This window comes from Aythya fuligula, chromosome 17 (genome assembly GCF_009819795.1).
Source record: "Aythya fuligula isolate bAytFul2 chromosome 17, bAytFul2.pri, whole genome shotgun sequence".
Classification (NCBI taxonomy): Eukaryota; Metazoa; Chordata; class Aves; order Anseriformes; family Anatidae; genus Aythya; species Aythya fuligula.
Window position 1 is genome coordinate 11,367,424 of NC_045575.1, and position 13,762 is coordinate 11,381,185.

Sequence of the window (13,762 nt, forward strand, 5' to 3'; positions counted from 1 at the left end):
TGCAGTTTTGATGTGCGCAGACATCTTGCCCAGGCTTCCCCCTTCCATGAGTTGTTAGAGGTAAAACACGTGAGCTGGGATTCAAGGTCAGAGGGCAGCTTGCAAGGGAAGAGGCATAGGATACAATTGGGACAGTTAAAGGAAAAAGGGTGTTATGGGGCATAAAAGAAAAGGAATTATGCAGGAAGGAACTATTCAGAAGTCATCTGCAGGAAGCTGCGTGACTGACAGCTGCGGAAAAAGAACAGTGCTCTCTATGAAGATTTGGATGTGAAGTTTTGAAAATAAACTTTTTCATTTGGGGCTCTGGATAAGAAAGAACATACACAGCATAAATATAGCATAATTACACACACTTGCCTCTAGGCTAGTTCCAAGCTGAACGAAAGAAAAATAATAAAATTACACTTTTAAAGCTGTATGAGAAGAAAGAGAAATCAATACCTTAAATACGGAGAACGCAGGCAAGAAGGATAAAGGAGGGGAAAAACAAACAAATGAAATCTAGGTCTAGTCTGTAGCAATTTCCATCAGGGTTTCTGATTCATTTGTCTGCCCTGTGGGGGCCACGGCTGATCTGTAAAATGTCCAAGAGTGAAAGGACCTGTAATACAGTCGGATCTATTTCTCTGTCCACACCATCCATACATGTGTGAGGCAGAGACACAAAGTGGTGGACAGGGGAAAGACACTCAGCTGAGAAAGCTGGAAATTGGTTTAACTTCTTTAGCAGGCCCAGTGTGCTTGTTGTTCAGCTGTAAGTCCTGCAGAATGAGGAGCGCATTAGCTCTGAGAGCAGGCAGAGCAGATTTGTGGTGGTTGTGGAGAGGGAACAGGCTCCAACGGAGCTTATCCTGGAATCACACTGACTGAAATCTGGCTGTTGGAAACTCTGGACCCAGCTGGCATGTAAGTGGCGTAACATGAATAATGCCATTTGCAGTATGGGGAATGTGGGCAGGGAGGTGAGGTTTCAGCAGGTGGATGGGAATGATAAGAATGCATAATTAACTATGCAGTCTAAATAATGGCATCTCTAAAATCTGCTGGTATCTTGAGACACAGATTCAGTAGGATTTCTGTCAGCATTTGCCAAACTCTGAATTTAAGAGGTAGAAATCAGCGATGACTTTTGGATGTCAGCTTGGAAAACAAAAACAAAAACAAAAAAAAATGGTGTGGGAGGGGCAGGCTCTGCTTACCTTTCCCCAAGACTTCTGTGTTTTTTTAGCTTGCAAATAAATTTTTACAAAGCTTTAAAGTATTGATCATGACATCATTTGAAATTTAGCAGTTAAATCACATTACTGGAAGCTTTGGCTAAGCAATATTATGTGGCATGGTAGGAAAGAGAAGAGTGTGTGTTCTTCAAACTTACTGAGCTGTGATAAATAGCAGCAGACTTCAACTTCTCAAGAAAAATATGTCTGTATGCTGTTAAGGCCCAATGTGTCAGAGTTGCAATGTCAAATTCTAGTTTGGTTTACCTCTTAAAATGGTACTAACTTCAGTGATGTAAAAAAAACACTGAAGTTAGTGTCTAAAAAAGAAACAAACAAACAAAAAAAAAACAAAACAACATAAAACAACAAACAAGCAAACCCAAGCCCAACCAACAATCCTAACTGAGCTATGGCAACTCATTTTTTCATTTTAATGGATCCTAATAGGTCTTTGGGGTTGCAGACATGTAAAGACATGGAAAAGGGGGCAATTGCTGCTAAGGCTATTTGTTAGAAAATCTGCAACTGTTAAAGTAATATTGTGTATCGATTTGTATATCTGTATATATAGATAGAATTTGAGTGCTTTCTGCATAAAAATGAATACTACGAATACCAGTAGCAGACTAGCTTTGTCAAAGTATTTCTGGGGTGAGGTTTAAAGGGGTGCTTTCATTAAAAAAAAAAAAAAAAAGACGAATTTATCAGTTGACCAACAGATTTTTTTTTTCTTTTTCCTTGATTCAGAAAACAAGAGAAGGAAGTACATATGAAGTAATACACGATTGCTGCAAGCTAAATTGACTGGTGCAGAAACAAACACATGCTATTATGGATGGACTTCAGCGGCACCCAGGCACGGTAATTTAGAGGCAGCTCACGTCGCCGCGAACCATTAATTAACGTGCTTTTCCTTTGACCTACACGCGGTGCATTTCCTTTGAGCCACCCGGCTGCGGGCATTCCCCCCGCCGCAGCATCCCACCGAGGCCAAGCCTCCCCCGGCCCTCCTCTGCCAGCGCCGGGGAAGCCCCTCCGCGCTCCGCCGCCATTTCGGGGCAGCGCAGCGGGCCCTTCCCCACACGGAGCCGCGAGGAGCGGGACCGGGACCGGCACCGGGGTAGGAGCCGGGCCGGGGCCTTCCCCGCTGACGGGAGCCCGCGGCCGCGCCTCGCCCCCCGCCTCCCGCCGCGCTCCGTGCGGGGCGGGGCCGCCGGGAGGCCGAGGCGAGGCACGCGGCCGCCGCCGCCGCCATGTCGTTCCGCCGCGCCTTGGCGCTGGCCGCCTGCGGGCTGGCCGGGGGCTCCGTCCTCTTCTCCGCCGTGGCCGTGGGCAAGCCGCCGGCTCGGAGCGGGGGAGGCGACGCCGAGCCGCGGCCGGGGGCCTCCGCCGCCGTGCCCGCCGCTCCCGCCGCGCCTCAGGGCTTGCTGCTGCTGCCGCCCGCCGCCGCCGCCGCCTCCTGCCCGCCGGCCGCCGGCTGGATCGAGAGAGCGGGGGGCACCGGCGGCTACTGGGACAGCAACTGGGACAGGTGAGCGGCCGGGGGCGTGGGGGGGACCGGGGGGTGTGGGGGGGACCTGGGGGGCGCCGCTCGGCGTGGGGCTGGGCCGCCCGAGGGGCACCGGGGGCTCGGTGAGGGGGTGCGGGCTGAGCTCAGGTGCCAGGTGCCGGGGTTATCGCCCCGGGGACGCTCGGGTCAGGCTCCGCTGCGATCGTGGTGAAGCCGAACTTGAGCACTAACAGGCTTTTGTTGTGTCCTGGGTTTTTATTATTATCGTTTTTCTCTTTTTTTTGAGATGCTCTAGGATGAAACGCCTGTATAAATAGGGGCCTCTACAAGCCCAATTACAGAAATCAAACCGATTTTCGTTAAATAAGCGGTTAATTTTCATTTTGACCTCGTTCAAAAGTCAGCCTGAGGTAGGCACCGGAGCTGCCTGTGTAGCTGCAGGTCCCGGCCCTTCTGCTCCTGCTGGCGGCTGGCCCTGAGCTGGGTGCAGGGGTTGTGTTAGGGCCGGGGGAGCTGTCACAGCTGCCGGGTAAATGAGCGGGGTGACAGCTAACAGCAGCTAAGGGCAGCGTCCTGCCTCACTGTGTTAGTGTGCAAACAGTGGTGGAAGTGTGTTATGCAGGTGACCCTCACGTGTTCGTCCCCATTGCCTGCTCCTCACTGTCCGCCTGTTGTATGGTTTTGGCAGTACCTGGCTGAGATCTCAGTTCTGACTTTGGGGTGAGGTTGTTAAATGCCTTATAAATACGCTTCTGGGGTGGCAGGCTGGGGGAATGGTTCTGTGAGCAGATAACCACATGTATTAATATACTTTTAACAACCATCCTTCTGAAGTTTGACACAGAAGAATGCAGATACCGTACTTACAGACATCCTGTTGATCCGACCAGGTGATACACCCAGGGTGTTGCATGGGTCTCCTGTACATGCAGGAGCATGTTGTACAGTTCGCTTTTGGGAGAAGACTAGTTACAGTTTCATTTCACGTGGCAGCACTTTATCTGAAAGGTGTCCTAATTAAGTGCCTATTAACTGGAAAGCTTGGTGTGGGAGGGGAGAATAAAAGCTTTTAATTATTGTCTAAATTCTGTGGCTTCATTTTTTAAATGGTTCTTGCAAATAGTTTTATGAGGAATAAAACTAGAAATATCTGGATTTTTAAGTGTGTTACAAGAATTTAAAAAATTGTCAGGCCGACTGATGTGTTTCAGTGACATGCAGGGCTTCCTGGAAGAGAGGTGAAAAGGGCACTGCCATGGATTAAATGGCATTTGCTGTTTAATTGCACTTAAAGACAGTCCTAAATATTGCTGTTGCTTTTCAGCAAAGTTCTGTCCAGCTATGATCTTTGGGGATTTTTTTAGGAGGGAGTGCAGAAAGCTCCATTTGTCAATTTGTGAATTTCAGCAGCCTAAAAGAACCTAGTGAAGATAAGCTTTAGCAGTATTCAGTTTTCCTGCTTGTATTTTTTTTTTTTTTAAATTAAAAAAAAATAGTTTATGCTAAAACTGTAGTTAAGCTGGGTTATCTCCTCATGACTTGTTAAAGCACATGTTAGCATAAAGTAACTGCAGAGGTGCTGGGGGATGAGAGGGCAGGACCTTCACTCAGGTATCTCTTGTCAGGCATTTCTGCCATAGGTGAGTTAATCCTTATGTTCATTTACAAGTGTGCTTGAATTTTCGTGACATTTTTTTCAGTTTTCTAATGTATCTTTCTAACATCATCTCTACTGAATGAAAAGGCATATCCTGTGAAATAGCAACAGAACTTCATGTTGTTGGGCTGTTGTTTCATTTTTAATGCTTTGCTGAATGTTAGGAGCGGTTTAAGGAAGGTGCTGAGCCTCATTCTTTAGCAGAAATCTTGTCTTTACTATGGCGAATGCCATCCTTGAACTGCAGGTATGTGAGGCGGCAGTTCTCTTTGACCAATTTACTTTGCCTCAAACTGAGTAAAACTATAATTTTGATTTAAAATCGATTAACAGATACAGAAGCAGGTTTAATTATAATAATGGAAGAAGTGAAATCTGTGATGGATTGAATAAATTTAACTGTTCTTTTAGGAGTAAGATCAAGGGAAAGCATTTTATAATCCGAGATGGAGAGACATAGTAGTGGATTTGTATTAACGGGTAGAGGCTCAGTGCAGGGAGGGGACCAGGGGACTAATCTGAGGCAGATTTGGACAGGGTTGATGATGATAGTGCAGCGTTGGTGTCAGCAGCAGGAAATCTGTGCCGCTAATCTGCCTCCCTGGGGGGACGAGGGGAAGAAGATCTGCCCGGTGTCCTGTTGAGGAATGGGTGATGTGCAAGAGGAGGGCAACGGATGGTATGCAGAGAGGAAGGTTGGTGTGCAGCGTGACAAAATGGAAGAAAGATGAAAGTGGCTTCAGGGCAGAGAGTGATTTAAAAAGTTGAAAGTATAAATGAATGCTTCAAGCTTAAAAATAAAAAAAACGAGTTCCTGGAGAGACCTCATGTGACCTAATGTAAAGCACAAAATAATTCTCTGAGTGCACTTCAAAAAGCTAAAATATTTCTAGGATATTGTTTTGTTGTTTTAGTTAATGTGGTTGATAAAGTGCAAATTTTGTAGGCTTAGTTTATCACAGGGTCTTACAGGTGTGAAACATTTTAATTGCTTTGGAATCAGTTGACACCTCTTTTTCTTTTCCTGAGTGTAATTCCTGGTTGTTTTTTCCTGTCAAGTAACCTACCAGGGTGCCTGTGATTTTTCACTGAAAATTTTGAGAATGATTATTAAATCATCAGGAGTTCAATATAAAGTCCCCAGTAATGTTTATAATCTTCTTGTTCCAGACAGACTGTAGCTTTTGTGTGTTTTAGTGGACATCATCTGTTTATACTAGGATTTAACTCTCTTCATTGCTTGCTTTTTTAATCACTAGAATTCATTTAGAGGTGGTGTTTGAAATTATTGAATGTATCTGTCAATTATACATTTAACCCATGGCATCAACTTACCTTATTTTTTTTTAACACAGGCTTTTAGTTCTAGCATGGTGGTTTCAATCAGTTTTGCAATATACATGGCTAAAACGTCAATTTTAGTTCTTCAACTATAAGTCAGATTATTCATCTGTAGAATTCCTCTGTCTTTTAGCTTCCCCTATCTAAAAACGATGTTTTAAATGTGTGTGTTTAGGCGTGAACCACTGGCTCTGATCAACCTCAAAAAGAAAAATGAAGAAACTGGGGAAGAAGAGCTTGCCTCCCGCTTAGATCACTGCAAAGCAAAAGCCACCAGGCACATCTTCCTTATCCGTCATTCTCAATACAATTTAGATGGCCGGGCTGATAAAGATAGAACTCTGACCCCACTTGGTATGTATTACTAAAAACATCTTTCTTCTTATTTTAAGAAAAGTGCTTGTCATGAGCTGCCGTCCTCATGAGTACGGGTCGGTAACTCAGCTCTGTTCCAGTCTCACTGCCAAAGCTTAATCCACTTTCTGGATCCTTTGTGTCAGAAAGATGGTACAAGTAAATCTGTTTTTTCAGTTTTTGATCCTCTAAATCCAAACATTAGAACGTGCTTTTAGGCATTTGAAGAACTCTTAATGCTAAAGAAACTTCATAGATGAAATTTGCTGTTCTTTTAAGGTTTTTCAGCAAATTTTCACACTAGCCGATGTAATTCTCCAGGGCTAAGGCTTTTGTCTTAATCTTATCTCAAAGGTAGTTACAGAGCTAGGTTTCTCTTTAAACAGTGGGTTGTGTTTATTAATTTCCTGATCTAGCCTTATTTTTCAAGGTCGAGAGCAGGCTGAATTGACGGGACGCAGGCTTGCAAGCTTGGGGTTGAAATTTGATCAGATTATCCACTCCTCCATGACAAGAGCAACTGAAACAACTGAAATTATAAGCAAATACCTTCCAGGTAAGTGACTTCTGTTAATTTTTCAGCATCTTATGATCTTTAGAACTGCTTCCAGTAAAATTCTAAGCTTGTCCTTAAGGTGTAGTTGAGCCTTTAGCCAACTTCTATACCTATGTGAATATGTCTGTAAAGAAACTAACACCCCTAATTCTGCTGGTTTCCAGTTTATCTTAAAAAAAATATAAGTGGGAGCTGCCTCTCTGAGTGACTGGCAGGTGCCTGTATATGTTCCTGTCAGATAACTCTCCTGGTTACTCTTCTCTTAGGCATTTTGTAAAGCAAGGGCTGTTGCAGGTCATCATGGTTGTCTCAGTCCTTACTTGGTCTCAGGGGGCAATAGTGCAGGCGAGAAGAGGGCCTTAAACTCCAGTTCTTGTAGTGATGTACGATGGATTAGCTAACAGGCCTTTATTGTGTGCTGGGCTATTCCTACCTGCAGGGGAAGATGTGGCATGCTCAAAGGTGATACGTATTTTTGCAATTTGTGTGAGTGGCTGCTTTGTTTGCAGGGCTTTGGGACGTTGTGCGCTTTTTTTTTTTCCTGACACTCAGACACACCAGAATCTAAACTTAAAGGTAGTTGACTGTAGATAGTTCTGTCTAGGGCATTCTTTTGTTATTTTAGCAGATAGTAAGATATAGCTAGGTAAAAGTCAGTTCTCTTACACAATCAGTGATTGCTTTCTTGCTTGTGCTGCTATTTAAAAAGAAGTTCCCTTCCTCAGACTAAAATATTAATATAAATATTAACATATCAGAAGTGTAGCATTAACATTAATTAGCCTAATTAGTGAACATGAACATTAAGATTAATACCCTTACAAATACAGTTCTTCAAAATGCAGCAGACTGGGAAGTCAACTTGCTATGCCAAATTGTTTTGGCTGTTCTCAGTTGGAATAAACTTCACCTTGCTGATGACAAACCAGTTGTGTTGGAGATATGTACGCACCTTGATGGGAAATGTTTAGACTAAAATGTCTTTAGTGTGGAGAGGAAAGCTTCCTCAAAGAGTATAAAAAAAAATCTGTTGAGCAGATGTGGGTCTGTTTGCAGGGACGTGTGAAGTAACAACTCCTTTCTGAATGTGTATTTAATATTTCAGGAGTCAAAAAAATTAGTACTGATCTGCTGAGAGAGGGAGCACCTATAGAACCAGACCCTCCAGTCTCTCACTGGAAACCAGAAGCTGTGGTAACTTTTTACTTACTTTTTGTTTATTTTCATTTTTATATTTTTGAATATACTTCAATTGACAAAAGCTATAGCTCATGGTATCTGAGCTGATGCTTTTCATCATAAACCTTAGATAATTGCATAGTTTCTTTCTCCTCAGTAAGTGTACAGAACCAGTGAAATAACTTAAAAATTGGTGTGTTAGTTGAGCCTCAAGTGTGGACCCCTCTAAAGAAGAAATTGACAGAAGATGTAGCCCATCTGCAAACGCAGATAACGGCGCATGCTGCTCTGAGTTATGTTTAATTCTGAACTCTGTGCCATTAGCAGTATTACGAAGATGGAGCTCGAATTGAGGCTGCATTTCGAAACTTCATTCATAGAGCTGATGCAAAGCAGGAAGAAGACAGCTACGAGATCTTTGTCTGTCATGCCAACGTGATCCGCTACATTGTCTGCAGGTATGTGTTGCATTGCATGTTCATCCCTGTTCTTCAGAAGGTCATAGCTTTGCTGAAATCATGTTGGCATATTGCACTGCTGAGCTTGGTGATGTGTTGATTTGTGCGTTTGAGGTGGCTGGAGATGAGTGCTTGCATTGTGAGCAACTGCTCCTGCAACTTCACAGGATGAATTTGGAGATATAGGAAATATGTGAAAATGAGAACACTTTACAGTGAAAGTGAAAATGGCCAAATCAGTGAGACTTGATAACTTTTGTGCGTCTGAACAGTCTCTTAAATACCGCATGCTTCTGCTTCACACAATCCTGAAGATAATACTTTTGTGTAGACTGTTGGAAAAGATGACAAATAGAGCATCTGACTGGATGCCTCTTTTTGAGGTGATATGAATTTGGTCTTAAATAATGAAAGATTGATTTAGTTTTGGGGATTCTTTATTAGTTGATTTCTTTTTTGTATTATGTTCAAATTGTATTAGTATGTTTTTGCAAAACATCCAGTATTGGATTGGAGGGAAGAGGGCATCTTTCAACTAACATCAAGGTGGCCCGTGAAGGAGAAAACAGTTCTGGATCTTTTCCTGTCTCCCTATCCAGTCGCTTGCATCTGCTTTATTCTTTCTCCTCATCAGCAAAGTGGTATCTGTTAGATAATTTGTCTTGAGCAGGATAGATACGATTAAACTTTAATCTGATCAATAGCTGCAACAATTTCGGTTAGCTTATTTTAGCTGAGCTAGTTACATGCTAGCCTGTCTGCTCTGTGGACTGCTTTAGAGCTTTTCAAAATTGCTATACTTAAGATTATTGATCAGGTACACAGAGTATTCTTCCCTGTGCCAAAAGAGATCGTCTTTCTGCTACCTAGGCTTTTTCTGAAATACTTTATACTTTTTCTCATTGCTATTTCTTCCATTTTCTTTTCACCTTACCTTTGATATCTACCATTATGGGCTATCTGATAACAATTACATGCAATCCATATAGTGTTCCTTTTGAGACTAGCTTGACTGTAGCTGTTACTTACTTTTTTTTTTTTTTTTTTTTTTTTTTTTTTTTTTTTTTAGACTTTCTAAAGGACTGTTGTAGAGTCAAAAACCATTTTTTTCCTCAGTATCTAAGACAAAAGATGTTTGAGACAAGTTATTATTTTCTTGAGTCGTTACTGCAAGTGGTTTAACTCTGAGGCTTATCAGTTAGGAATTTTAGTATAGCTGGAGACTAAAAAGACCTGTGAGACCGTATTTGAACAGAAAGCAGAAGGTTCTCTCTTTTTTCTCTTCTGGGGAACGATATCATTAATGAAAACAGTTCTGGTGAGTTCTTTCTATGCTGGTAACTAGAACCAACTGTATATCAGTACCTCACCTCTTCTCTGGTGTTACTAGTTATGCTATTTTAGCCTTCCCAACAGAGGTAGGTGCATATGTGCAGTGTGCTGCTTATGCCTGTGGTCTCCTGGGGAGACTTACTGGGGAGAAGCGAGCCGTGTGCTCTACCTGTCCTGAACAGCACGGGGTTTTGTGCTACTGCACTTGGCCTAATGACCAGCTGCGCATAGAGCTTCTGTCATCCTGTTTGGTACTGGGTTGCTCAGAGCACTCCCAGCTACCAGACTCCACGAGAGCTTCTACCTTCTGTCAGTTTGAATTAATCCTGTCTATATTAATCACATCCATCTGCTGGAATCCACTTACGGAAGTGTATTCTTGACACTGGTCCAGTTACCAAAACTGCAGTTTGGTATCTGTTGCACAAAAACAATACTTTTTCTTTTTTTTTTTTTTTTGCAAAGCTGACTCTGTAGGACATTTGAATGCAAGCTGCAAAATGACCATTTTTTTATTATCTGGAACAGAAGGTGATGCTGTCAACTTCATGTTAATATAACTGTTGATGAACGAGCAGTAATGTTTTTCTTTCCTTTTTTTCTTTTTTGTCTTAATAGAGCATTGCAGTTCCCCCCAGAAGGCTGGCTGCGAATGTCGCTTAACAATGGCAGTATAACTCACTTGGTGATACGGCCAAATGGAAGAGTGGCACTCCGAACACTGGGTGACACAGGTTTCATGCCTCCAGATAAAATCACGCGCACCTGAATGAGTGAAACAGCTGGCTACCCAGGAGCTGCCTCTAGACTCTTTGCACTAGAACATTCAGCTACAGTACCACTAGGTTTTTATCTGTTAAGATGTGATGCTGTCTTAAAATGTCCTTTAGCCCCTTGCCTCCTTCATACTTATTCATATCTGCCTTTCAGTCCAGAAAAGAAGAAATCTTTCTAAGCCTGAAGCTGTCCAGTCCTCAAGTATTCCCCAAAACTTGAAGCTGATCTGTGGAATACAAAAAGATTGAATGTCCATGTGCTCAGCAGCTACAAGAGCACGGACTTTTTATTCCCCTGTGAACTTCTATAACCAAAGCTTGCTCCTGTGGATATTTTTCTTGTGCAGGAAAATAATGATATGGGAACTGGAAAGAGCAGCCTTTATCACACTGCAGCTAAAACTGAAGATGAGCCAGCTTGTTCCAGCTCTTGCAGAGGAAGTGACAAACTGAGGGTATTTTGCTGTTTGAAGGACAAAGGGATAAAGCTTCAGTATTTGTAAGCTGTTGAGGATGTATGTTTATGTTGTCTCATTGTTTCCCTCTGCCCCCTAAAAGCTCGTGTAAACTGTGCCTGGGCCTTGTAAAGAGAAGAGGGTAAAAAAAGATTTGCTTCAGAGCTGCGGTGCTAGAATTAACTGCTGCTTAGATTAAGTGTTCCTGCATCCCCAGTGAGTACTTTAAGCTGTTCTGAGCAATGTTTTTCAGTCTTGTAAGGTCTTTTTAATTAAAACTTGTCTGTAGAAGGACGTAGGGGTGAGTTTTGTAGCAGAAAGATGGAAGGAATGTAAAGCAGTTATCTGTGCGTTCTTTACTTACTCTGAGTTTGCAAGGAGTACAGTTGGTTTTTTTCCATTTTTTTCCTGCTTTCCCCCCTTGCTTTATATTTTTGGTACCATGATTTCAGAGTAGAGAAATAACAGCACTGAGTTTGAGGTAATGGCACTACAGGTCAGAGGTTCTGCAGTGTTGGAGCGAACTATTGCTTAAAGCTGCTGTTGCTCACATAGTGAAAAAGGATCTGTGGGATGTTCTGTCTGGCCAAAGTGCGAGTATAAACATCAGACAGAATGCTTTAAGTTGCTCCCTTGTACAACTTTGACACTGCTGGACTTGTTCTAGGAAAAATGCACGTGGTTGAGAACTAAGTTATTTTTGAGGGAAAGGCTCAGAAGCACTTCATTTTAAGGATGTTTGATGGGCACCTGAGCCACGCTAGTAAGTCTGCGTACAATGCCTGTAATACTGAAAATTTTCTTTGTTTGCGTACTCTGCCTTGGTGATGGCTAGTATACCTCCAACAGTACGGTGAAAGTAAGGCATTACATGTCCTATAGGTTCTCTTATCCCAAAAATCTTGAAGAAACCTCAAGCTCACTTCTGTCAGAGCTTTGAGGCATAATCATGGTACACAACCTAACGAGACAAGATTTAATGGCTCGTTTCATACAGGACTGCTACATCAGAATGACTTAAAGGAAACTGGGGCTGGTAGGGAACAAAATACGGTAGTCGTAGTGCACGTTTCCCAGGGGCAGCAGGAAACCCTTGTGATGTATGTCTCATTGATGCAATGAGAATAATTTATCAGTTTTTGTCTATTAACTTTTTAAAAGTTTTGAATAAAATAACTGGTCTGTCTTTCTTTCTTGTCCCTTCAGTTGATTAGTAAAATGCTGTGTCGTTTACCAGCACATGGAACGGGAACACCAAGGCAAGTAAGACGAAAATTCCACACACTATGTACATACCGCAAAGGTGTTAACAAGTCTTCTAAAGGTCAAGGTTAAGTGCACTTTTTTTATTTACACATGTGGAAGAAACGGCTTTCTTTTCCCTTCTTCCCTCTCCCCATTCTTGGCGGTGGTCACCCCAAGTGCGCGTACAGAACATCTTTGCACAGGTACAGAAATTAGCAACATTTTTTTAGTGGCACTAAAAAGGTTGACGGGGGTGTGTATGAAATTTCAAATTAAGATAGTATGAAGATAATTTTTATTGTATGCAGATTTCTTTTCTCTTAAAGATTATGAAAGTACTTAAGTAGTGGCTTAATAATCAAACCTCATTGTGCGCACATACACAAAGGACGTGAGTAATGAGCAATTTAACCGTGTCATGGTATCAACCCCACCTACTTACCACTATGCCCCATTAAGCAAATACATTGTGACACTTTTAGCACTCATTTATTTTTGAATAGAAAGCTGGGTAACTTCTGTGTTTGTTTTTAACATGACACTTGGCTAATTTAAAAAGAACAACAAAAAAAACCTGATCTCTTGCACCTTTAAAAGTAAACTGAAGCAATTCCAATCTGATATAGTGTCTCCACAGGCTCTGTGTGGAAGAGCTTTACTTCACAATGGTGACTGATCAATCGCTACATAAATTGCTCCTATTTTAAACAGACGAAGAAAATACATTGTTAGAAAAATTCCCTCTTAAAATGCAGTACAACTGGAGTAATGCAAATTATGTAACAAATAAAAAAATATTCTCTTGACTGAACCAAAACAAAATTACAAAGTGGAAGGCAGGGTATGGTGGTGGTAGGGTAGGGAAGTGTCTTAGTGTGGTTTCATGTGTGTGTATACACATACGTAACAGTAATATACATTTAAATATTAAAACAAAAAAAAAAGCAAAGCGTAAAAAGGAAAAAATACTACTGTGTTAGTATCAGTCTCCTGGCTCTGATAAACCCTTATCAAAAGTGCAGCATTGCCATATGACAAATCAAGAATGGCCAGATATCTGCTTAGCACCTTTCCCTATGACTTTGTCTTTACCTTGATATCATGCAACTGCTTCCCTTTATCATTTGAATAATTTCTCCAGAATGACAAAGACATAATTTACATTGAATTACTGACCTTCCCCCCCAAACCTTTTTAATTAAAACTGTAGGAATTTTGAGCCTTCCAACAGTAGTTTGAGACCACAGAGACTGCTGCATCAAACAACTGAAAAAAATATGAAAAAGTCAAGTTAATATACTTGGTAACATAGTCAGTTACAGTTGTTTAAATGTCTGCTGAAGAATGACACCCACCCCAAGCTTGTTGTCTGGCATATCTCTGAATGACAGTCATTTGAGTAAAATGTTTTTCCTAATGTCCAGATTATTGGAAAAAGAATTATAAAGAAAGATCTAATTAAGTGTTTATTTTTTAAAAATAATTAATTTCTAAAATAGGAATGTTCTTCCACAGTGCAGAGCTGTTGCACCAAATAAACTTAGAAAGAGAAGTTAAAATACGTTCCATTCCAGAAATCCCAGAAGAAAAACTTTGTGTGGCCCACTGCAAGCGGGTGCCACTTTTTTAAGCTTTAAAAGAACAAAAGTTTAATTAAAAAGGTATGTTACAAAAGG

General features: G+C 41.7%; 1 protein-coding gene across 1 annotated transcript; it reads left to right on the forward strand.

Annotated features, from left to right (window-relative positions):
* Positions 1-923: 923 nt before the first annotated feature.
* Positions 924-13,560, forward strand: PGAM5 (PGAM family member 5, mitochondrial serine/threonine protein phosphatase). The gene is made up of 7 exons (XM_032199105.1): positions 924-965; positions 2,381-2,754; positions 5,907-6,085; positions 6,516-6,641; positions 7,747-7,835; positions 8,148-8,278; positions 10,229-13,560. The coding sequence occupies exons 1-7, from the start codon at positions 924-926 to the stop codon at positions 10,377-10,379; spliced, it is 1,092 nt and encodes a 363-aa protein (XP_032054996.1). The 3' UTR covers positions 10,380-13,560.
* The last annotated feature ends 202 nt before the right edge of the window (positions 13,561-13,762 follow it).

Coding starts and splice junctions, on each gene's coding strand:
- PGAM5 (XM_032199105.1), top strand. CDS start 924: ATGAATAATGCCATTTGCAGTATGGGGAATGTGGGCAGGGAG. Junction 2,755..5,906: donor TGGGACAGCAACTGGGACAG/GTGAGCGGCCGG, acceptor GTGTGTGTTTAG/GCGTGAACCACTGGCTCTGA. Junction 8,279..10,228: donor ATCCGCTACATTGTCTGCAG/GTATGTGTTGCA, acceptor TTGTCTTAATAG/AGCATTGCAGTTCCCCCCAG.